Source organism: Phlebotomus papatasi, chromosome 3 (genome assembly GCF_024763615.1).
Source record: "Phlebotomus papatasi isolate M1 chromosome 3, Ppap_2.1, whole genome shotgun sequence".
NCBI classification, from domain to species: Eukaryota; Metazoa; Arthropoda; class Insecta; order Diptera; family Psychodidae; genus Phlebotomus; species Phlebotomus papatasi.
The window spans coordinates 48,582,410-48,606,254 of NC_077224.1; the positions used below are offsets into that span (position 1 = coordinate 48,582,410).

At 32.8% G+C, this 23,845-nt stretch overlaps 1 protein-coding gene across 3 annotated transcripts in view; it reads right to left on the bottom strand.

Annotated features, from left to right (window-relative positions):
- The window catches only part of LOC129808050 (lutropin-choriogonadotropic hormone receptor), a 121,061-nt gene that overhangs the window by 59,182 nt on the left and 38,034 nt on the right, over positions 1-23,845 (bottom strand). For all 3 annotated transcript variants that reach the window (XM_055857714.1, XM_055857717.1, XM_055857715.1), the window contains exon 2: positions 16,551-17,188. In XM_055857714.1, coding sequence (XP_055713689.1) covers positions 16,551-16,942 — 392 coding nt within the window. In that variant the 5' untranslated portion in view covers positions 16,943-17,188. The remainder of the gene's footprint in view (positions 1-16,550; positions 17,189-23,845) is intronic.

The window sequence follows — 23,845 nt, forward strand, 5'->3', positions numbered from 1 at the left end:
TAAAAATATATGTTTTATATGCAATAAACTAACTGCTTAAAACGTCCTTAATTTAGTATTTATTGAAAATAATTTTCATGTATTTAATACCAACTACATAATTAAAGACTTTAACAAGGACCTTAATTAAGTACTTAATGCTAAGGCTGAGTCATACTATATTAATTTCACTACTCACTATAAAGTACTGACGTTTGTCTAATTTTTTAAGCAGTTAAATGTTTAACAACTCCTTAAAATTAAGTCACTGAGTTAAGAACTTATTAAGTACTTAATAAGTACTAAATGTGTTACTAGAGCATTATTTCTAGGCAGAGATTAATCAAGTGATTAAGTACTGATAGCCTGCAAAATTATAAACCATTACTTTTATTGAGTTATTCGTTTGTTTATATGTAACCCAAACAACTGAAAAGTATGAGAATTTTTGTCATATGCTACGAATCAGTACGAGAACTTCTGCGTATGATTCGAATCATAATCTAACAAAGACATAGGAAGAAATAACAATCTTCTATGATTAAAACAGTTCTAGGGGGAGGTGGGGCTACTTTGAGCTGTGAGCCTACATTGTTATACGATTTTTTCACATATTTCTAAAGGAAGCTGGGTTTTAACGTATTGCAATTCAGATAGGCAAAACAATTGTGGATTTAAATAAAATAATTGTAATGACCAACTTCATTTAGAAATAGTCGAAAAAATCATATATCAATGTATACCCACAACGCAAAGTAGCCCCACCTCCCCCTACATAAATTTATTATTTTAAATAACTTTGCTATTCCAAGCACCAAATTATAGATCAATAAGTGACGCGTTTGTGGAAGAAGATAATGATAAAATCTACTCTGAGTTGAAATCTTCAAATAGGATATCGAAAATTACCCTGACTTTGCGTAATAAAGCGATACTGACAAGGATACTGAAAAGCTGATCCTTTTCTGTAAGAAAAAGTTGCGCTAAAAATTGAACATTGCATAGTGCAGTTGACCCGTTTCTCTGCCGTATTAACACGAAATCGACGTACGTACTCTTCATTAAGAAGCCAATTGCAGTGTTTTATATTAACCATTCGCATCCCCTACTTATTATTTTTAATTTTATTTAGTCAACTTTTGCGTAATGCAACAGTAATATTCGAAAAAATTTTTATCACATTTATCTAGGGTTGTGAAACGACTGACGCATCCAGAAATATGTTTTCACGAGAAAGTACCTTGTTTCTAAATCTCCAAATGTTTAAATATCTGACTGATTTAGACGATTTATGACCAGCGCACAATAACTTTTGTTTGTAAATATGTTTTCAAAATTTCCTATGGGAGTAAGCGAGATGACTAGATCTCTATCTCACTCACTCTCATTGAAATGTCAAAAATATGTTAACTAAACAAAACTTATTGTGCGTTGGGCATTAGACTCTTTATGTAAATACATTATTCATGCGTACTTCATTAATTAATTTCAATATTCCTTTTATGCTGAAAACAAATACAACTTTAGAAATTTTATTTGTAATTTAACAACGCTAAACAACATTAGAAATCTCAGAGTCATTCACATGGAAAATTAAGAAATAATAACTGATACATTGGACATATTCCTCTCGTTCAGTAATAACCTTCCCGATTTGAGAGCTCTCTAAGGTTGAGGTTTTTCTGTACCAATTCGAAGGTATTATCAGGGTGAACTTACCTAAAAGCCCGTTGGATGTTCGAACAAATCGACGAGTTGCACAAAAGTGAGCAAGTTCATCAAAAGAACATTTATTTTTAATGAAACTGAAATTAAAACGGTGTGGCATTCTGAAATTCACAAAACTGTTTTTGAGGTTTTTGACGATTGAAGTTTTAAGAAAACCGAAATTCAAAATTGCACAACAATTAGCGCTAAAGCGGCGAGTACGTGAACTTGCACTTTAGGCTTCCGGTAGATTTTCGGACAAGTTTGGCTTGGATTTGGAGTGGCTTTGTCTCTACGAAAGGTTATTACTGAATGAAAACATTATTTCCAACTTTTAGTAACACTGAGAGAAATCCGAAAAAGTTAAAATAACATTCCGGAAATGTTAATTTTACCCCGCAGTATTGATCCAAAATCGATGTAAATATTACCCTTTTTAGGTGTATTGGGGGTTAAAGTTACCCTTTTTCATGTTAATTTTTACACCTAAAAAGTGCTAAAGTTATGAGGAAAAAAAGTTAATCACACCCTCTTTTTTTCTCAGTGTAATGTGACTCTTACAACTGCCAGAGAGAACTCCGTATGAGTTCTACAGTACGTACATACGCGTAAGACAGAATGTCAATTCCTGTCAAACGTTACTTGGGATTGTTGATTTATTCTCCTTTTTAAAGATTACAATTCTTCTCTTTGTACTATTTTATGGCATGTTTTAAAGCAAATTTGAACTAAATGTAGGATTTTACAAAGGAATACCGAAATCTACATGAAAAATTCTTCAGTTGAAAGAGACTGAAAGCTTTTGTTACGAAATATGTTAAAGAAATTACTTTGTTCTGAGAAAGTTCAAAGACGACATGTCAATTTCAGTCAAATCCAAGAGTACCATACATACCTGAATAAGTCACTATTTTCTGTAGCATTAAAGTAAGAGCTTGGGCACCCTCCGCAACATACAACATAATTTGGGGGAATGAAATATCTCGGATACAAGAATGGGATATTTGATTGAATGTAGTTAGGAAGAGAGGATTGGCAACAATAAGAAAAAATTGCACACAATATATTTGTGGCTTAAATGTGTGGCATTTCACACATCTTTGAGATTCCCTCCTCCATCACCAGGCCAACACTAAATGCTTTTGCCCCAAAGAATGAGTGTTCCGGGATAACAGACATGTTGTGTTGAGAGAAGTTCTACCACCGTAGGCGATAGATAACACATTTTTTTCCTCAAGTACCCACTTCTTACAGCCGAAGAATGCCTTTTTGTCAGTTCGAGGGAGAAACTCTAAGGCGGGCACAAACACTTTTTTTCTCAAAGTGTTTGCCCTTCTTTCACTTCCCTATAGCATTTCTTATGCCCTGCCACAACACAAAATAATGTAATCTTCCCGCCCTGACGTGTGACGTTCACAACAATTTTCTGTGACGAGGAACTTTCTTTGTTTGTCACTGTGCTTTTTGTCATGCGAATGGCTCTGGCTGAAGGATATTCACTGTGTCGATCGAAGGGGAAAAAGCTCCTTGACACCACCAAAGAATTGAATTTTGCAAATTGATTAACGGATGCCTTTTTTTCTCCCAGCATCTGCTGGAAACGGAAGAGTTTATTGAGTATTACCGACCTTCGAAGGAATTTTACCAAGTAAATTCCAAGAAGAGAGCTTTAAAAGCTTAGAATATATATCGCTTCTTCGAAGTACAGAGGCATAGGGTAAGTGTGCCAAATTCCAGCCAGCTTGCAATTCCGGCCACCTTTTTTGTTCCTCGAATTTTCATGAATCTTTGGTTTTTACATACTCCAGAGATTATACAATGCAAGATAATAACAAAAAAATAGCTTCGACAAACAAGATGACGTGAAAAAGACATCTGAAGAATTCCCAATGGGCAAGGAACTATGAGAATGAAGGTGGCCGAAATAAGGCACCAAAGCTATGTCAACATTTTTATTTATTTTAAAATGTATTAAGAATGATTTTAGAGTAAATATACACGATAAACTGTCTACAAGGTTCCAAGCATCACTCTTTAAGAAGAAGTAATAAAAATATTCAATTTGTATTATATAATATTGCATTTAAAACTTGAGACCTTGGCGCTTGCATGCAACTATGCCGAAATTTGGCACATTTACCCTAGGTAACTCTAGCCATTACTTTCCGGTTGCATCAGATTGGACAATATTTTAGTAAAAAAGGCCAGAAAAATAAAATTTGGTCACTATATAATAATGTAAATAAATCAGAAATTGTGAAATTTTTTTAATTATTAACCTTAAGGATTTAAGCCGTTCTCTTCGCACAATTTATTGAAAAGTTTCCTTAAGACTGTTATTTTTTGGTACTATGTATAAATAACAGAAGAAAATGACACGAATAAATCAGAAAAAAATCAACCGAATACTTAAACGAAACTGACTAGATGGAAGCAATAATATTCCGCTCTTTCATTGAGTTCGAGCAATAAAAGTTATTCATATTACAATGTTGCTTATGGGCAATTTTATTTGACATTTTTGCGAAAATATTATCTTTCTTATGGCAATTAATCTCGGCTTTAATTTATTGTGCTTTCATGATAAAATATCCATATAGAAAGATCAAAGTCCTACCAGTAAAGTTCATATTTCAAATGTAAATATATATATATATTTACAAGGTATTAAAAAAACTAATAAAAATTTTCAGAAAACTGAAATATTTAGTAAAAACATATTTTCAGTAAGTGAGAAACCTTAACTTTCCACGGAAATTTGTTACTTAATGCAATTTAATGTCTAATACGGTTTTACTGATTGATAGATGAATTTAAAAAAAAAACCATTCCGAAATAAGAAATTGCTTAAGAAAAATAGGTTTCAGAATATTTTAGTATGAGTAACAAGCATACGAACAGATAAAAAGTAAATCCGAGAAAAGTAAATCATTTACGGGTACTATACCGATTCGTGACCGATTCCTCTCGTTCAGTAATAACCTTCCCGATTTGAGAGCTTTCTCCGGTTCAGGATTTTCTTTTACCGATTCGAAGGTACAGTGCCCGCTCTCTAAACCGGATCGGCGTAATTCGGACGAGTTCGCAATGGTTACATATAAAATAATTTTGAGGTTATGTATGCATGTCTGTTCACCAATGAAAATGAATTGTCTTGCGAAGTTTTGCTTAATAAATGAAGTATAATAGCATAGAATTTTCTAATTATGTCTTTTTAATCTTTTTTAAAAGTTCTATACTAATTCTACAAAAGAATCTTGTATTATATTTTCAAGATGTTGAATAAATTCAAAAAATCCATCCGGACTACGAAGCGGACATCTGTCATATTATCTCTCAATCATTCGAATTACAAAGCGGGCACTGTATATCAGAGAAACTTACCTAAAAATCCATTGGAAATTCGAACATTTAAACCGACGAGTTACACAAAACTGAACAAGTTCATTAAATAGACATTTATCCTAATAAAATTGCAATTCAAATAAAGTAAAATGAAAAAAAGACTGTCCTAGATAATGTTGGCTTATGGGGAGGGTCGTCGAAGACCGAAAGTCGATATCTCGTACTGTTTAGCCTCTAGCCGTGTCACAAACATTCGAACAAATAAAAAATATTTTTGAAAATTATTTAAGAAAGTTGCATCAATTACAGGTACTATACCGTGTCGTGACCGATTAAGTCCGATGTAGTCAGGTTGGAAATTTCAATATCTTTCAAAAAGAAATCCAAATTTAAGCAAATCCATTGAAAAATAGAGCATCCAAAGGGGATAAATTTGATCTTCGAGAATTCGATATCAAAATAGTTTTCGAACATAGGTGTCCAAGGACGAAATATTCAATTCAATTCAATGCAATTGAAGGAAACCAAAACACATGGTTTTGGAGGTTAGGAGAAGGTGGGAGGTTAAAGAAAAAAAGCATATCCTAGATAATCTCTTCAGTTTCTTCCGGTGTTCGTCAGAGGATTGTCTTCTTAGCAAACCAAAAAGACAAATTTTTCTCCAAAGCTTTCAACCCTCGGTATGGGTGTTCCTCAGTGGGTCAATTACAATCTTTTGAATGATTTGTAAAAGATTGTAATTGACCCACTGAGGAAGACCCATACCGAGGATTGAAAGCTTTGGAGTAAAATTTAGTCTTTTTGGTTTGAGAAGACAATCCTCTGACGAACATCACAAGAAACTGAAGAGAATATACAATTACGTCAGATACAGTATTCGAAGATGTCCTAGATAATGTTAACTTATGGGGGGTCGTCGAAGACCGAAAGTCGATATCTCTCTTTAAGTTCGAGCAGTAAAATATTAAGTGTTCGAAGGTAGAGTGTGTGCGGAGCCTAAAACCATTCTCCTAAGTTTATTTGTTTTCGCTTTTTGCAATTCAGTAAATTTAATGCTTATATCTTTGATTTTGAATTTAAAATTTATATTTTACTTTTTACATGATAAAGTTTTAGTCGTTCTGACTACTCAATGTTTGAAGCATTCTATAAACCATATGAATATTTTCGAGATGAATCTAGATGTATAACTATAACCTACGTATCTTTTTATTGAAGTACTTTTTTTATTTAGGAAAATTGCAGTAATTCATTTTATTCCACTTTTATAACTAAATCTCATTGTTTATTCAAAGTGATAGTCTTACCGTTAGTAAAAACAAGACTTTTTCTCAGTGAATAGGAAAAAAAAAAAATCACAAAACTGATTTTGAAGAGGGGGGGGGTGTCTCTATTTTTGTGTTGTACATGTACTGTATAATCTTCAGACAGAGAATGACATCTTGTGTAATTTTCACACTCAGATTGTATTTACAGCCCCTTTCCGGTGACAAAATTTTGCTTACGACAGTATTTTCAACATTTACGATGTTATAGTCGTAAATGAAAAATCAGCTCCTTGGGAAGCTAAATAACAAACGATTTTATCTTCCATATGTGGTTCACATCATTCAAGCTTTTGAGCTTCCTCATTTTCTCCCCAAAAAGCTCTTCACTGTGTTATTTCAATTTATATCTATTTTATAGATATTTATAGAGCTAAACAAGATAAGAAATCATTCGATTGATTAATGTCGTAAAAGTATACATATGTACCATATGTGTATATGTATCTTTAATTTAACCATTCTACCACCCATCTCCGGAAGCTCTTTGGCTTGAGATTTGAGATGAATTACGAGATAGAATATAATTTCTACTGGTATTCTCTCTCCATCCATATTTCCCCATCAAATCCCCCGGATTACACTTCGTACAACGAGAAGTTTGTGATTAATATTCCTTGACTTTTTGCCGTATGCACTAGGAAACGGAAATGAGAGGGTGTTACCATCTCACGATGGTCAACAACTCCTTTGCAGCGTCTCTTCGCAACACTCACTTGATAAATTTTCACCCACTGAAAATAAACTGGAATAGTTTTGCCAGAAGAATCCCATCCCCAATCACTGACTCTCGCAACTAATTAACTCCCACTGTACGAATCCGAAAGACTATGAAGGAATGAGCGGAGAATTTCACAAAGCCGCAAAACTTTATAGTTAAAACTTTTAGTCATAATAATTAACTTCTTATTTCTTCTCGTATCTCTTCACGCTAGCAAACTCCATGGGCGTTGGAGTCAACAACATTTATGTGTTCTTTTAAACACCTAAAATTACGAATAAACCTACTATAGAATAGATCTATAGTGAACAAAGGGACTTAACATTCTGAAGGTTAAAATTCCTTAATACAGAAACGTTTTAGACAGAGTTAATTAAAAATTAAAATCTTCTCAATTTATTTTTAATATTTTGGAATATATGTAGGTATGGTATACAATATTAAAGAATGCAGAACTATAAAGTCCATAAAAATATTTAAGATTTGAAAACTATTCTTTGAAAGTCAAGGTAATTTTGTATATCATTTAACACTTATTAGACGTGGCCTAATTTTTGATAGGCAAAAGTATTTAAATGTCGTTAAGTGAAATTAAGGGTACCTTGTGTGACATTATTCCGTAATGCTAAACATAAAATTAAATTTAGGGAAGGTTGAGCAAATTTAAGGGAAAAATAGTTTTATATTCACAGAATGAGAAGTGAACTATTTTCTCTTGGCATTGTATAAATGAGCAGTAAAAAGTTAAAATTGAGCAGTAAAACAGAAAATTTTGAAACAGTGATATTATCGTCGACATTTCGGAAAAGGGAATATAAAGGGCTTTTCAATCCATATGGAACAATTTTAAATGTTAAATATATAAATGAGATCCAATTTTGTAAAGATTTAAGTTTTTTACTGAGCATAATTAGATACATATTTTACTGCTCATTTTTATTTTTTTTTTTACTTCATATTTTGAATTTTTTATTGCTCATTTGTTTTTTGCCTTTTCTTTTTCGATATAGCAAAATATGTCTAAATATTACTGCAAATTTGGCCGGAGATTATGAAAACAGAGAGGAAGTTAAATTCAACATTTTATTTATGTCACTATGACAGCAAATATTCACGGAAATCTCATGCAGTCTGAAAGCGAACGAAGGAGAGAATCTGGGCTTCGGAGTAGATGGACAGTTGCGTAAATACGATAGCTGTAGCACTGTTCTCGATTACTCGAGCGCGGAAAATAAACCCAAGTTCAAACTTAACTTATAAGAACATATACTCGACTAACTTCGTTGCGAGTATGTGTTGCTCACATGAAGTATAGAGGTAAATTTAAATTTCAACAATGCATGGCATTGATCCCCTGAAGTGTGCCGTGCTGCATTCAATACGTAGAGTATGCCTTAAAGCAGATTCGCAACAATATCTATAGAATTTGAATGAACTCACAACAAGATTATAATATGGATTAAATGAAGACTAGAACATTCTTTGTAATTTTATCGAAGAACTTGACCTTATTGATTACTCTAGAGCCGATTTAATTCAGTTCATTGGTTTTTGAACTCGTTTCTAACCAAAACGCCTTTAGCCAGTATTCATATACAGGGAGTTCCGGCTTAAGTGAAAAACAATTGAAAAAAATTGATATTAATTGCCTAAAAAATGTTTCGCATACATTACGGCGTTTCCGTAAAGTATTCCAAAGACCTTTCCAGTGAAGCGGAAAAGTCTGTTGAAAGCGGAATTCTCTGTAAAGAACCTCAATTATGTCAGACAATTAATAAATTTTGCGAATTAATGAGATTTTTCATTTTAACCAATCTTATTTGATGTGTAGTGGTCGAGTAAAAGTCGGATTACAGACAAGGAAGCAATCATTTTCTGCACTAAAACGACAAAATCGGTCAGCTAGCGTAAAGAGACAAAATGTATACAAATACAAAAATATCCCGTACTACCTAAAGCAATCATCAAAATCAGTTAAACAAAAGTCAACTTATGAGAGGTTATGAAATATACCAAACATTGTATAACACCGAACATTAATTTTCATTTCTACACTACTTGGGCTATCTATGTCAACAATTTCGTCATGGACAACCATCCCTCCTATAGTATCTATAAAATTATATAAGTTTTGTCCTTTGAAGTGTAATACCTAATTCAAAAAACGCAATATTCGGTGCTACCCCGTGTTCGATGGTACTCCAGTTTCCCCTAGAAATTGCTTTTTTACGATTACTGCGCCCCCAGCGTTGGTTATACAAAGTTCAAATGTTCTAGAAAGTTTTAGTATTTTGTAATGTTTTTAATTTGCATTCGTAGTCTTACAATTCGATCAATTTAGAACCGAATACTCGGTATTTTGAATTTTGTGTACACTTAAACCCCGTTTATCTACGATAAATACTAAAATTTGAGCCCTAATCATGCCATTGATTGGGACCAGTGAGCAAACAAAGAATGGTCTTTAAAATGAAAAACTGTGGGGGTATTATTAATCGTGTAGAGATATTTGTATTACAAGGTAATCATTTTACAATGTCATATCCCGTAGTGGATATGACATTGACTTTCTGTTAGTGTAGATGCTTCTTCTATGTTCCCGGAGTTGTTGGGCGAGGCGGTGCATTATATTACGTTATTATTACATGTGAAAATTGTCTAAAACAGACATACAGATCTTTGCACCGCGCGGGACTTGAACTCACAACATTGAGAGAGTCGAGTCAGAGATCTCACCGCCAAAGAGCCAACGGTCTTGCCTATTGCGCCACTGACATCCCCTGGTGGGGAATCAATTCATCAAGCTGCAATTCTCACCCGATTAAGGTAAAGTACCCTGTAGTCGGCCGGTTTCTCAACTCGGCCAGTGCGACTATTTATTCAATTTACTTAGATTTGTTATAATATGGTCTGACCGATTTAACATTAGAAGGTGTATTATATTAATATAACGTAAATCAGTGAAAATTTCATAGAAATTGACTATAAAACGTTAAAAAATTGGTTAAATAATTCAACTGGCCGACTAGAGGGTACTTTACCTTATAACATTTGCCGAAAACCGAAAGTTGATATCTTTCTTAGTTTGAGAGTTAATAAAGCTCGGAAGACCAGACAGTCAGCTGGACAGATGGTCTAGCTAGAGAGCTTTTAGCCATTTATACATTCGTGATCAGGGAATGTGAAACACTTTTTGCTAAAGTTTAAGCACGATTGAAAAATATGGGATTTTATTAGGATTGTAGTAGGTGAGATTGTAAGAAAATTAATAAAAAAGTTAGGCAATTCAGGTATGAGCAATGAAGTTTAATAAAGAAGTATGAGTTTCGTGGAAGCATAGAGAAAAACAATGGAAAATTTAATAAGAGTACAAAGACATAGGACAAACAAAGAGAATTAAAAAATAGTAGATGGTAGAATAAAAAAGGAAAATTAAACTAATAACAAAAAATTCTAAAGATTATTACTGGAAATCCGAGAAAATTAAGGATAATAAATAAAAATCTTTTAAGAAGAAAAGAAGATGTAAAAGAATTCATTAGGACAATCATATACAGAAATGCATAGTAATGTTCAAAAGAAAAGAAAGAAAATTCTGAGTATTGCAGGAGAAAGTATAGGACGTTGTTCGGGAGCTCCCCAGAAAACCTAGGAGAACATCATAAAGTAAGAAGTGAATGCATTAGATGGAATCATTGTAGATATTGCCCTTGATTGAAAACGAATTCCAAAGTTAAAGCCCTAGACGTGAGGAGAACACCTTCTAATTTTAAGGTAGTGATATCAATAGAGGGCATCATCCAGCAAACGTGAGTTTATGTGATATCGCGAATTGCTCATAAGAGAGATACAAGTCGAAGAAGAAGAGGGTTAAAATAAATAGCTGAATTTCATATCTTGGAGAGTATCTTGTACACCCTTCTCCTGGTGAAACATATTTGACAACGTGCCATCTACTCTCAAATGCATAACACGTCTTCTATTGTTGCCTCTTTATTCATTCTCTTGACAGTGACTGACTCCTTTGGCTAAATATTTCTGTCGCTTCTTTTTTTCATTCCATCACCAAATGAGGTGTCCGTGAGCCAAGAAAAATTTTGAGGTTCATTGAATAATCGTATCTACGGCATTTGTCTCTACCAGTAATTTTCGTTTTCGTACCTTCTCTAAATTACCCCGTATGCCATCATGAATATAAAACGGTGTAATTAATTGTCATCCAGATAGGGTTGACACTGGTATGGTTGAATTGCAATAATTCGTCACTAAGAGGATGAAAGCCAGCAACTTATACACGTTCCGATAGTTAACTATGGAAACAATTAAAATGAAATCAATGAATCGTTTAATTCTGCTGAACAACGTGGAGAGTTGAACTTGACAGAGAAATGAGTGAGGATTAATTGAATTTAGTGGTGAATTGAGCTCTTTGCTGAATTGCACTCGGCCGCGAAAAAGGGATACCACCACTGAGAATTGAAAACGAGTGAAAGATATGCAAATGTAAATGGCAAATACCACAAGATACTTTTTGCGCGTGAAAAGTCTGCACAATGCTGCTAAGCTTGAATGGCAGGCGAGGAAACTAGATAAATTTCTAACACTCCCGCGATACCCACTACCCACTATCCCAACATTTTAACCAATATTGTGTAGCTGGAAATGTGAACAATATTTAGTGGTAAATCCCAACAGACACAGGGATTGCATGTGGCAAAGAAAAGGGAACATGAATAGGTCAGTGCTGAAAGTTTCTTCAAAACTGGTAAATTTGCAACGTAGCCGTGAAATTTTTGCTTGCAATTGAGAATTGCGATACATGTAAGAAGAAAAGCCACATAGAAATGTTGTGTATAGCAGAGAATCCATTGAGTGAAATGTGCAGGAAATCATTCAACAAGTGAGTGCTAAAGAAAATTTTGTAATATTTAGCAATCAATTAGTTGTAAACAAATCTGAATAACCTCTAAATAAACTAAAATGCTATATCATAAGCTATAAAAAGAAATATGAATGATTTTTGTGTGACCTCTTCTTCCTATTAGCAGTACATAAAAAATAAACAATTTAGAACATTGTTGACATCATTCTAGTCAGGAAAACTTCACTAGAAACCCCATCAAACTTTCATCAGAATTTGTGATCCTTGAAATTTCCCGAAAGATTCTGGTAAAAAGCCTTGAAACTTTCATCACTCGTATTTGCAGATAGAGCCGTTTCGAGGTTGAGGAGCGTCGCCGTTTGAGATGTGAATATTGTGAGCATTAGCATAAAGTTTTATGATCATTGAAGTCTTTTTTTTCCTCTCTTACCACCAAACCATTCTCTATCAAAGTGAAAGATGTGTCTATTGTGATGAAAATTGGTAACTCCTTTTTCCCCATTTTCATTGCTGGAATATCTATGGCAGTTGGCACAAAAGACTCCACTTGAATGGCAATTTAAAGAAGTGAGTCAACATATCTCTCTGTATAGTAATGAATTTGTGCTGAAAACTCTTCAATTAAGAAGTACTTTAATCCGATCGATTGAAGTGGTTTGGAGTGATGAAAATACTCATCTGACACTGAAGAGAAAGAGGCTATAAGTCTGCGTTGTATGTCTCAGCATGTGGTTACCGTGTGTTTTTATCCATGGCCCCACAAAAGAAAGTACCAACCATCGCGCTTTAAATTTACGCGGGGCGAATGAGTGGCAAAAGGAGCGATGCTTTTAACAAGAATCAACATTTCACGCTGAGCTGCTGCTCCATTTAGGAATTGTGTTGTTGAGTGTTGGAAAAATGGAATAGATGAATGGTGAGAAAGAAATCGATAGAAATGGTACTGACGTCAGTTCATCTCTTACTCCTTTGCTTGCCACTATCGCAATCAATTTGTCGGGAAACGGCGGCCCATGGACGGGAATGTTTTCAACCTAGAGTGATACGACCGAATGAATGGGGATTACACTGTGAGAAAAATTTTGTGAAATCAACAAAATTTGGGAAATTTCTCTCACTACAGTTTGATATACCTTTATACTAGTTACCCTAAGTTTTGTACTTATAACGTTTTTAACTCTTGAGGTTTTGAAGAAATCACCCAACACTGACTGAGAGAGGAATGTTAATTTTACCCTGCAATATTGATCCGAAAACGGTGTAAATATTACTCTTTAAAATGTGTAAAATTAACATTGAAAAATGTTGATATATTTTTACTACCAAAATGTGTTAAAGTTATGACGAAAAAAAGTTAATCGCAGCCTCTTTTTTTTCTCAGTGAAGGAGCATTTATCGCTATAAATGAGTGGAGATGTCTGATATCTATTATACGAAAATGTTGGCGACGACTTTACAAATTTCTTCTATCTAACCGCATATAAGAGGTTATTATTCGAATGAATGGGGAATTTTTACAGCAGAAATTATAACAATTTTTTATTTTATACATAATCACGTCATTATGTACGGTAAAATCTATCGATTATGACTAATTAAACTTAATCACTTTGTAATGCTAATATTATATCTATCGTCTTGCTCAAATATTTTTCTAGAACGAATAATTAGTTATCTTCACCAGTTCAATCAGATTTTTAGAGCTTCGTGCACTTTTATTGTGTATGTAAGAATAATACAACTGCTGTTTTCCGTTAGAAGATACAATATTAGTGAACAAAATTCCATTCCCGACTTGAAGTAACCAGGGGAATGTTGTAAAAATGAAGACAAGAAATCTTAGGTTTTAACTATCTAAATTATAAGTATATAGCACTTTAAACAGAAATCTACACAATTCAATTTGACAATCTGGCACCGTCATACAAAAAGAACACAAGTTTAATCTAATAATGGGAACTGGCGCGATTTTTTTGATAGGGAGTGTATCCGGTGTTCGCCAGTGGGAAAAGTGGTCACCCTAAGAGGAAAACACTTTTTTGGTCTGGCCCATATCTTTCGGTCCCAATATGGACCTTCTAGTCGACCACTGAAGAAGGTCCATATTGGGACCGAAAGCTATGGGCAAGACCAAAAAAGTGTTTTCCGCTTAGGGTGACCACTTTTCCCACTGGCGAACACCGGATACACTCCCTATCAAGAACATAAGTTGTAAACAACTTGACTTTTTTACGGAACAAAATATAACTGAAATATATCAAAACATGATGTTCATACAATTTTACGACATTATGTGAACATAACAGCAAGAATATATAAGATAACTATACTTTCGATATTTTCGACAAAGATTTATACATTTTCACTCAAAAACATTTAGTCGTAATTTTAAAGGAAAATACCAGCGTTAACTGAAATTTATCAAATAAAATGTATCATTTATATTAATAGAAAATAACGGATATTTTCAATACATTTTTTAGTTATTTTTCTAGTATACACTACAGACAGCAGATAATTTTCACATAATATGTTTCCATTATGTTCATACATTATATTATTTAGAAATAGCAAGATTACGTTGAAAATATGATGGTTACATTTGAGACATAGATTATTTGGATATCAAATGCCACTTGGGTATTTTACGCCTTGTCGTACAAAATTATTCAAATTTACTAATTATGAAAGGTTTTCGTATAAAGTAGAACCATAGCATAAAGTAAAATCTTACGATAGAAATAATCTGTTTCAGCTTAAAGTGAATAGGGGAAAGTACTCTCCCTTCGAACGTTCATGCCTTCAAATAATGTGAATTTCTTTTGGTTCTCCTAAGAGATTTCCCTGTGATTGTCATATAATTATCAATAATTGATAATAAAATAACTAATATTTAATAAAAATGTCTAATGGCGTACACAAACATAAGCAATTTTCTTCAATATGGACATAAATTGACCTAGTGTGTAGACGCCATAAGTCTTTTAGGAAAACTTAAAGAAAATTCACATTATTCGAAGGTATGTATGGTCGAAGGGAGAGTACATTCCCCTAAATATTGCAGTTTTCGATTAAGTTTGTATATTTTACAGGTCATATTAGTTAAATTTATAACTGCTTGTAAGGTATTTTAGGGCAGGTTTAAACTGAACTTAACCGCTTTATAAATCACACAAAATATCGCCTAAATTAGCATAGGATTAATATAATTGAACTTCGTGTAAAAAATATTTAACAGGTCATAACCGATTTAATACTGATTTATTATTATTTTTAAATCGGTACAAGATTATCAGAGATTCCAAGGATATTCCAATGAACCGAAATATAGCATAATTCTGTTGAGAAATACGCTTTCTAGAGCTTTTAAAAAAGTTCAAAAAAAGCTCTTTAAAGTTTTGATTTTGAACATACTATGCGAGAGTTCTCGAAAATGCATTGTGCGATATTTTTCATTCATTGGATATGATTTAGAGTTTAAACAGGTGGACATTTTGTTACTACACAAAACCACAAATACCCTTGAATCACTCCTAATAACGGTTTTTTAAGGTCAAAGTTTAAACAAAGCTCTAGAGAGCGTATTCCTCAACCGAATGTTATCACATTTGAACTCGTTGAAAAGACTTTGGAATTTCTGACAAGTCTAAATCGATTCCAATCGGTTACGAACCGATAACGAATTGATTCATAACAAATAAATAATTTTTATCAGAAATCAATTGTATTACTTCAAAACTATTTTGTGCGATCTTTTGAATTAGTTCGCCAGAGAATTCGTTCTTTTGAAATCAAAGGAATTCGTATTTTTGTCAAAGACGGATTTTCAAAATTGTGAAAACGGTTGCAATTCACACACTGAAGAAGACCCACACCAAGGGTTGAAAGTTTTGGCAAAAATTCGAAGTCTTTTGATTTGACAAAAAAAAAAGAATTCTCTGACGAACACCGGAAGAGCTGCAACGACATATTCAATCACTATTTATTAAAAGAATGGTGTTGTCTTTGGATTCGTTGGAAATTCTAAACAGGTTCCAATCATTCACGTACCAGTTATGAACTGATAACTAATTTTTATCCCAAATTGAATTCTATTATTCTAAAGTTTTTTTTGGGCGATAGTCTGAGTGATTAACAAAGCGAGTCAAATCGGTTTTGAACCGATAAACTTAAAAAGGAAATTTAGCAGTGGAAGAAAGTTTACGAGATTTTAGAACACATGAATACTATGGTTCTCTTGATGAAATGATGAACCATTAACTAACTTAGTAATATAAAAAATATATTAATATAGAAAAGGGGCACTTTCCTACCCCCTTTCTTAAGTTGTGTTTATGACCTTAAACAGGTGCTTAGAAAAGATTCTGTTTTTTTTTTCTTTTATATTGTAAGTTTTTGGACGTGTTTTAAATTTAAAATAATTAGAGTTTTCAAAATAAATTCCCTTGAATTTACAAGTTTTGAAGCTTAGAATTCGTTTCGCCACTTATTATGTAATTTATTAAGCGGAATAAGAGACACTATTCGTATCCCATTTGGGAAAATGGGGAAAGTCACGGGCAAAGGGTTATAGAGATGAATAGACACTTACAGTTTGATCAGTTCAATTGGCAAATCGACAGGCACTTCTTCGAGTTCCAAACCCTTACACACGAGGACCACTTCATCGGTACTTCCGGAACACTGGCAGCCTCTTGCATCCCAACTGACACAAATGCCTCGCAGAGTCTTCCCCGTGGCCACTTCAAATTGCTGAAGAGCCTTGTCGTAGAGCTCTTTAGCCTCTCTCTCAGGATCTGAAGCGGGAATGACGACAGACTCCCGGATGATGCCATGCGTTGATGATGGAGTGGCCATTGTCGTGGTGGTGGCAGAAATTGGGACGCAGAGTATGACACAGATAAGGAGGACAATCGGATGTCGTCCCACTGATGGACTGCCACTTATTTCGTTGTCAACAGTAATTCGTTGTTGCACAGCCATAACCGACAATTTAGTAATCGTCGTTCACACATTACTCTCTGCACACTCCATCATGTGATCTATGTGATCTGCCACTAGTTCCACCGACAAGAACAACTCACGAATGTCTCCTTCTCAAATTCACTTAATCACATATTCCCTGGCAGATGCAACTTGTGCTACAATGTGTTAAATGTTGCCACTCTGTCTTCTTAGTGCGTGTCACCTCGCGTCAATTTTCCCACACGCTGTCTTGACACTCAAGATCTGCAAAGGAGATGGGAAAAGAGATTAGTGAGAGAAATTTCCAATTCAACAATTGACGACGCACAGAACTAATCGCTCATTGCTACACTCAGTGGTACATCTTCAATAATAAATTAATTTGATCTTCTGAATTTAACCCATTAAGAACCATCATCAATCCATTTCCTTCCATTTATTACCAACACGAAACTTGTTAAGAGTTACCGCATAGAGGTACCTTTTTTAATTCACTCAACTTTTTTTTTATTTCATTCACTTTTGTTTATAGTGATACTTGATTCGGTATTTTAAATTATTTACTATTGTTTTTTTATTGTAATTTTTACTATATTTTAGGTTTTTTCTTAGATATCCTTCAATAGTGTATCAGATTATTTTGTTATTATTTTTGGCAATATTATTTCAAACACTTATGCTCGTTAACCCTTTAACAACGAGACAGTTTTCGCGGATCGAAAATCAGCAATAAAAATGAAATCGATAAACAAAATCAGTAAAATGTCTTACATCTAACCTTAGATAATCCAAAAGAGTCTGATTCGGTGTATTTTTTTCCTCTATGAGCGATTGGGACAAAAATAGCCCAAAAATTTAAGTAATTTTTCTGACGATACCAATGACTGATAATTTTCACTCTAATGAAAAATATTATATTTGAGTATTGTAGTGTCTTTTCACAAAACGGTATTGTTTAAAAAAAAAATTGCAAGTATAAAAAATAATCAAAATTAATTTTCATTATGAGAATTTAAAAATTCGTAATATTTTAGCTTAAAAATTCACTATATAACAAATAGCTGGAGAATTGCAAAAAATATCCTAGATTCCTTCAACCTTCTACTTTGCAAAAACGTATACAAACATAAGGAAAAAATAACTTTAGTTAGGTAGTCAGGAAAAAAAAATTTATGGGACACAGGTGTTCCAATCGTCCTTAAAGGGTTAACCCTAAATATAGATTAAAAACTGATCCTGCAGAATATTTAACCTATAAAATTTGGCAGAGCCGAATTACGTAAAAGAAATTCATGTAAAGAATTTCTAGTCACTGATCCTAAACACACAGAGTATAATTATTCTTATTAATCCTTAATCGCTAAAGTATGCTCATTAATTTTTAAATCTTAATTCAATCCTTTGAAACTACAAGAGCTTTTACTGAAAATTTACACACGTAGATCATCGCAACAGAACAGTACTGAAAATATATTTTATTAATTACTTTAACAATGATTAAAAAACCTTGGCAGGAATGAAGACCAATCCTCGTCACGATTATATTTTAAACCCTGTTTTCGTCAAACCCTGGCAAGAGTAAACCATAATCCTTGTCAGGGGTATATTTTAAAACCTTTTCTCAGTAAACCTTGGCAAGAATGAAGACCAATCCTCGGCATGTTTATACCTTAAACCCTGTTTCGTCAAACCCTGCCAAGGGTATAGCTTAACCCGTGACACGGATAGTATTCAACCCTTGTTCCCATCAACCCCTGGCAAGTGGAAATTCAAACCTTGTCATGAGTGTATTCAAACCTCGCCTCTTTCAACTCCTGGAAAATTATTTTTCAACCTTTGTTGGGATTTAAATCACATTTACTTGTAAAGTAATTAAATAAAACTTAGAAATTCTTATTATAATATTTTGTTTCACTGAGAAAATAAAAAATAACGGTTAGCATAAAAAGTTTATACTATAGTCGTTATTTTCTTATTTTCTCAGTCAAGAAAAATATTATATTAAGAATTTCTAAGCCTTACTTAACTATTTTACATGTAAATTTGACTTAAATTCTAAAAAGGATTGAAAAATAGTCTTCGAGAAGTTTACTTAAGCGAGATTTGAATTGCTCAAACACATACATCAAAGTAGAAGTATTAAAAAATATTATTACATAAAGTAAAAAATTAGAATTTATTATAATTGTCCTTATTATTCTAACAATATTTTATTATACTTTCCTATCTCGCTATTATATTATAATATTATAATACACTTATTTAACAATTTATAACTCATACTTTATTAATTTATATTTAATTATATTAATATTTATAATTATATAAAAAAAGTATTCTCACAAGTTTTTTTTTTTAAATAATTTAGCAAAGACTTAGATAAAATGTAACAAGAAATATTGACGATTTTTATTTTTTTTTTTGACTTCGGCAGAAATTAATATGAGTAATGTCTCAGAAAATCAGGTCATAAGGGCTGATTTTTTTTAAATTTGTTAATAAAAATTTCAGAAAATATGGTTCTAATGTTGTGATTTTATATGCTCAAGGGTTTAATTCAAAATAATACTTTTTTTATTTAGTTGAAAACCTTAAAAATAATTAGAGTAAGTGTGCCATATTCCGGTCAGCTTGCAATTCCGGCCACCTTTTTTGTTCCTCGAATTTTCATGAATTTTTAGTTTTTACATACTGTAGAGATTATACAATGCAAAAGAATAACAAAAAATGTCGCTTCGACAAACGAGATGACGTGAAAAAGGCATTGGAAGAATTCCCGAAAGGCAAGGAACTATGAGACTGAAGGTGGCCGAAATAGGGCACCAAAGCTTTGTCTACATTTTTATTCATTTTAAAATATATTAAGAATGATTTTACAGTGAATAAAGACAGTAAACTGTCTACAAGGTTCTAAGCAACACTCCTTAAGTAGAAGGAATGAAAAAAATAAATTTCTATTAAAGGTATTACATTTCAAACTTGAGACTTTGGCGCTTACATGTAACTATGCTGAAATTTGGCACACTTACCCTATGTTTTTCTTTTCGTCTTTGAAATTTGCGTAACTCATTAAGTTAATCTAATCTACTACGGCCTGACTCTTTCTAATATGTTTTAGGAGAGTGACGATTAATTTGTCCTAGATTGTCCGCTGCTCACTGACTCGATTCTGCTTTCCCCTATTAATATTTTGGCTAAAGGTTCCATTTTAGTATGATCGTCTCCTTCCAATTTCTGCAAATTTGAAGTTCCAAAATCTGAGAAAAATAGAAACAAAAATTAATATTACAAAATTTATCTTTACCGTTCATTTATGTATGATTTCTGATAGTAAATGGGGTTAAATCCCGTGAAAAAAAAGAAAATTTAGCTCAATAACTTCTCGCTTTTTTTACAATATTAATCGTGGCAAGGGTGGAAGATAACCCTTGAGAGATTAAAACACTGTTAACTCAGGATTAAAACTGGAGTGACAACCTAATCTTGACACGGTTTAAAATTTAGAGCTGTGGAGAATCTTAAATGAACAGCATTTTCGTAGTCTTTTCGGGCCGATCCATCTCAAGACGACCGAGAAAATCGCAAATCGCGGGTTCATGGTCTTAGATGTTTTTGAATTTTACATATGTTAAAGTACACGATAAAATAATATACCCCTATTTTTTTTTCGCCCAAAAAAAATTCCTGGCCGGAGACACATGGCGTCAAAGATGGCGTCTCGCGGTTCATTCATCGATTGAGATTTTTGGCAAATATTTCAAAATGCTCTATCTCGCGAACGGGTTGAGATTTCTTCTGACTCTTTTTTTTTATTTGAAAGATAATTTTATACTCTTTAAAACGATATACTAGTTTTCGTATTATCTGCTCAAGTTTTTTTGTAACGGTTTTTTGAATTTTTTTTTTGAAAAAAATTAAAAATTAATTTTTCTCAAAAACCCTATTCTCAAAAATTTTCATTTTTTTACTGTTGATCAGTAACATTGAGTACTACATTCCATGAAAAGGCGAGCTTCCACTTTTGCGCTTATTTTTTTAAAAAAATATTCAAATTTTAACAATATTTTCAAAAAAGGAAAAATACCAGTTAAACTCAAAATTTTGAGTTCAATTTTTCAGGGAATACAGTACTCCACAATACTTATAAACAGTTAAAAAATCAAAAATTTTCGATCTCCCGTTTTTGAAAAAAATATTTTCTTTTTGATTTTCAAATAAAAATGCCTTTTATTGACAAAAATAAAGCTTTAAATCATATTTAATAAATGTACTAATTATGTTTTTTTGTTTTCTTTAAGTTTCTCAAAAAAAAAATTTTGAAAATTTTTGGATTTTTTTTGAAAAATTAAATTTTTTTTTTAATTCTAGGTTAAAAAAGTTCAACATTTTAACACGTGTGTTAAATGTATCTGAAAGTTGTAAATTTATCATAAAAAAGAATTTTTTTTGAAAATCAAAAAAAAAAATTTTTTTTCAAAAACAGAAAATCGAAAAATTTTGATTTTTCAACTGTTTATAAGTATTGTGGATGTGGAGTACTGTATTCCCTGAAAAATTGAACTCAAAATTTTGAGTTTAACTGGTATTTTTCCTGTTTTGAAAATGTTGTTAAAATTTGAATATTTTTTTAAAAAAATAAGCGCAAAAGTGGAAGCTCGCCTTTTCATGGAATGTAGTACTCAATGTTACTGATCAACAGTAAAAAAATGAAAATTTTTGAGAATGGGGTTTTTGAGAAAAATTAATTTTTAATTTTTTTCAAAAAAAAAATTCAAAAAACCGTTACAAAAAAACTTGAGCAGATAATACGAAAACTAGTATATCGTTTTAAAGAGTATGAAATTATCTTTCAAATAAAAAAAAGAGTCAGAAGAAATCTCAACCCGTTCGCGAGATAGAGCATTTTGAAATATTTGCCAAAAATCTCAATCGACGAATGAACCGCGAGACGCCATCTTTGACGCCATGTGTCTCCGGCCAGGAATTTTTTTTGGGCGAAAAAAAAATAGGGGTATATTATTTTATCGTGTACTTTAACATATGTAAAATTCAAAAACATCTAAGACCATGAAGGGCACCCCTATGGTCGTCTTGAGATGGATTGGCCCCTAAAATCTCGAAGAATTTTATCAAGATTTCTTTCGAAAATACATTGCTCACCACTTATTTACGCATTGAATGTAGAATATAGGCCTTAAATTCCGTGAATATCCCGTGAAAAGAGAGAAAACGCCACACTTTTACTTTCAACACGCACAATTTGTAGCAATATTAACCGTGGAAAGGATGAAAATCAACTCTTGAGAGATTAAAACACAGTTAACTTAAGGTTAAAACAGGAGTGACATTCTAACCTTGACACGGTTTAAAATTGAGCTATGCTGAGAATTCTCTGCGAACAGCTTTTTCATGACTTTATCACTTAAATGTCAAAGATTTTCACAGCGTTTTCTCACTAAAATTAATTTCTCACCGTTTATTTATACATTATTGTAGAAAATAAGGATAAATCCTGTGTAAACTCGGTGAAAACTAGAGGAAATGCCTAACAATGACTTTAGACGCGCACAGTTTTTAGCTATACTAACCGTGGCAAGGATGAAAATTTACCCTTGAGAGATTAAAACACGGTTAACTCAAAATTGAAACAGGAGTGAAATCCTAATCTTGGCACGGTTTAAAATTGAGAGGCGTGGAGAATCTTAAATGAACAGCATTTTCACAGTTTTTTCCTCTTAAATCTCGAAGAATTTTATCGATATTTCTTTTGAAAATACATTGCTCACTACTCACTTGTGCACTGAAAGTAGAATTGGCCTTAAATTCCGTATAAATCCCGTGAAAAATAGAAAACAAATCCCACACTTTGGCTTTTTGACACTCGCAATTTTTAGCGAACTTGACAAGGGAATTAGGTTTTACTTACCACAGAATTTTTGGAAAATCTCCTTTATATCCCAACTTCTTCACAAAACTCTCCACGGTGGCCACTGGGGGCTCATGTGGGGCTCTGCGTAGATCTCCTCAGTCTCTCTATATCTCCTCCGTCAATGCGAATAACTCCATGCAATGTACACTAAACGTCACTTTTTCGCGCACTACTTACACTCGACAAGTTTACGCGACAAACCCTTAAATGGCTTAAATGCATTGGGGTTCCTGTGACGATAGAAATGTAAAACCATTGAAACCTTGCACAAGATTTAAACCGACATGTTTAAGGTTAATAGTGAAAACCTTCACTAAAAAAAGGAGTTAAAATTGCTGAAACAGGGTTAACTCAGGTTTCCAGTTTAAAACCTTTTTAAAATTAAACCGTGACTAACCCTGTTTATAGTCGATTTTAAACCTTGCCTCAAATAAGCTCTTTTTTGAGTGAAGATATATATTGGATCTATAGTACGTACTTGGTCTATAAAATATGTTCCCCATCAAAGTAAAATTATGTTGAAAGGACTGGTGTATTCGATAGTCCTATTTCCCACCAATGATAGTGTGCAGCGAAAAATGCTGCCCCGAGTGATAATCTATCAATTCAGGGTACTGAACTTTCGAGGCTGCATGAACGAACGGTTATTTTATTTGAAAGTAAATTACACACTTCAAGTCCCACCCACGGGGTCCAAAACTTTTTTATTACATTTTTATCATCCAAGCTCGACAGGTTTTCAAGTCTGACAATATGAAAGTTCTTATAAAAGCTTCTATGGTATAGTCTTAGTGGACTAGTAATATTAGATATTATTGTAATTAAATTGATTTTGTGAATAGATATCACGAATTATTAAATTCTTTAACCCTCTCTGAACGAATATATTTAAATGACTACTAAGAATTTTTCTTCTCTTTCTCATGCTCCTAATATTAGTTTTTCTTTTTTTATTGTTTAAAAGGGTTGTCAATTTAAGAAAAAGTATCCAA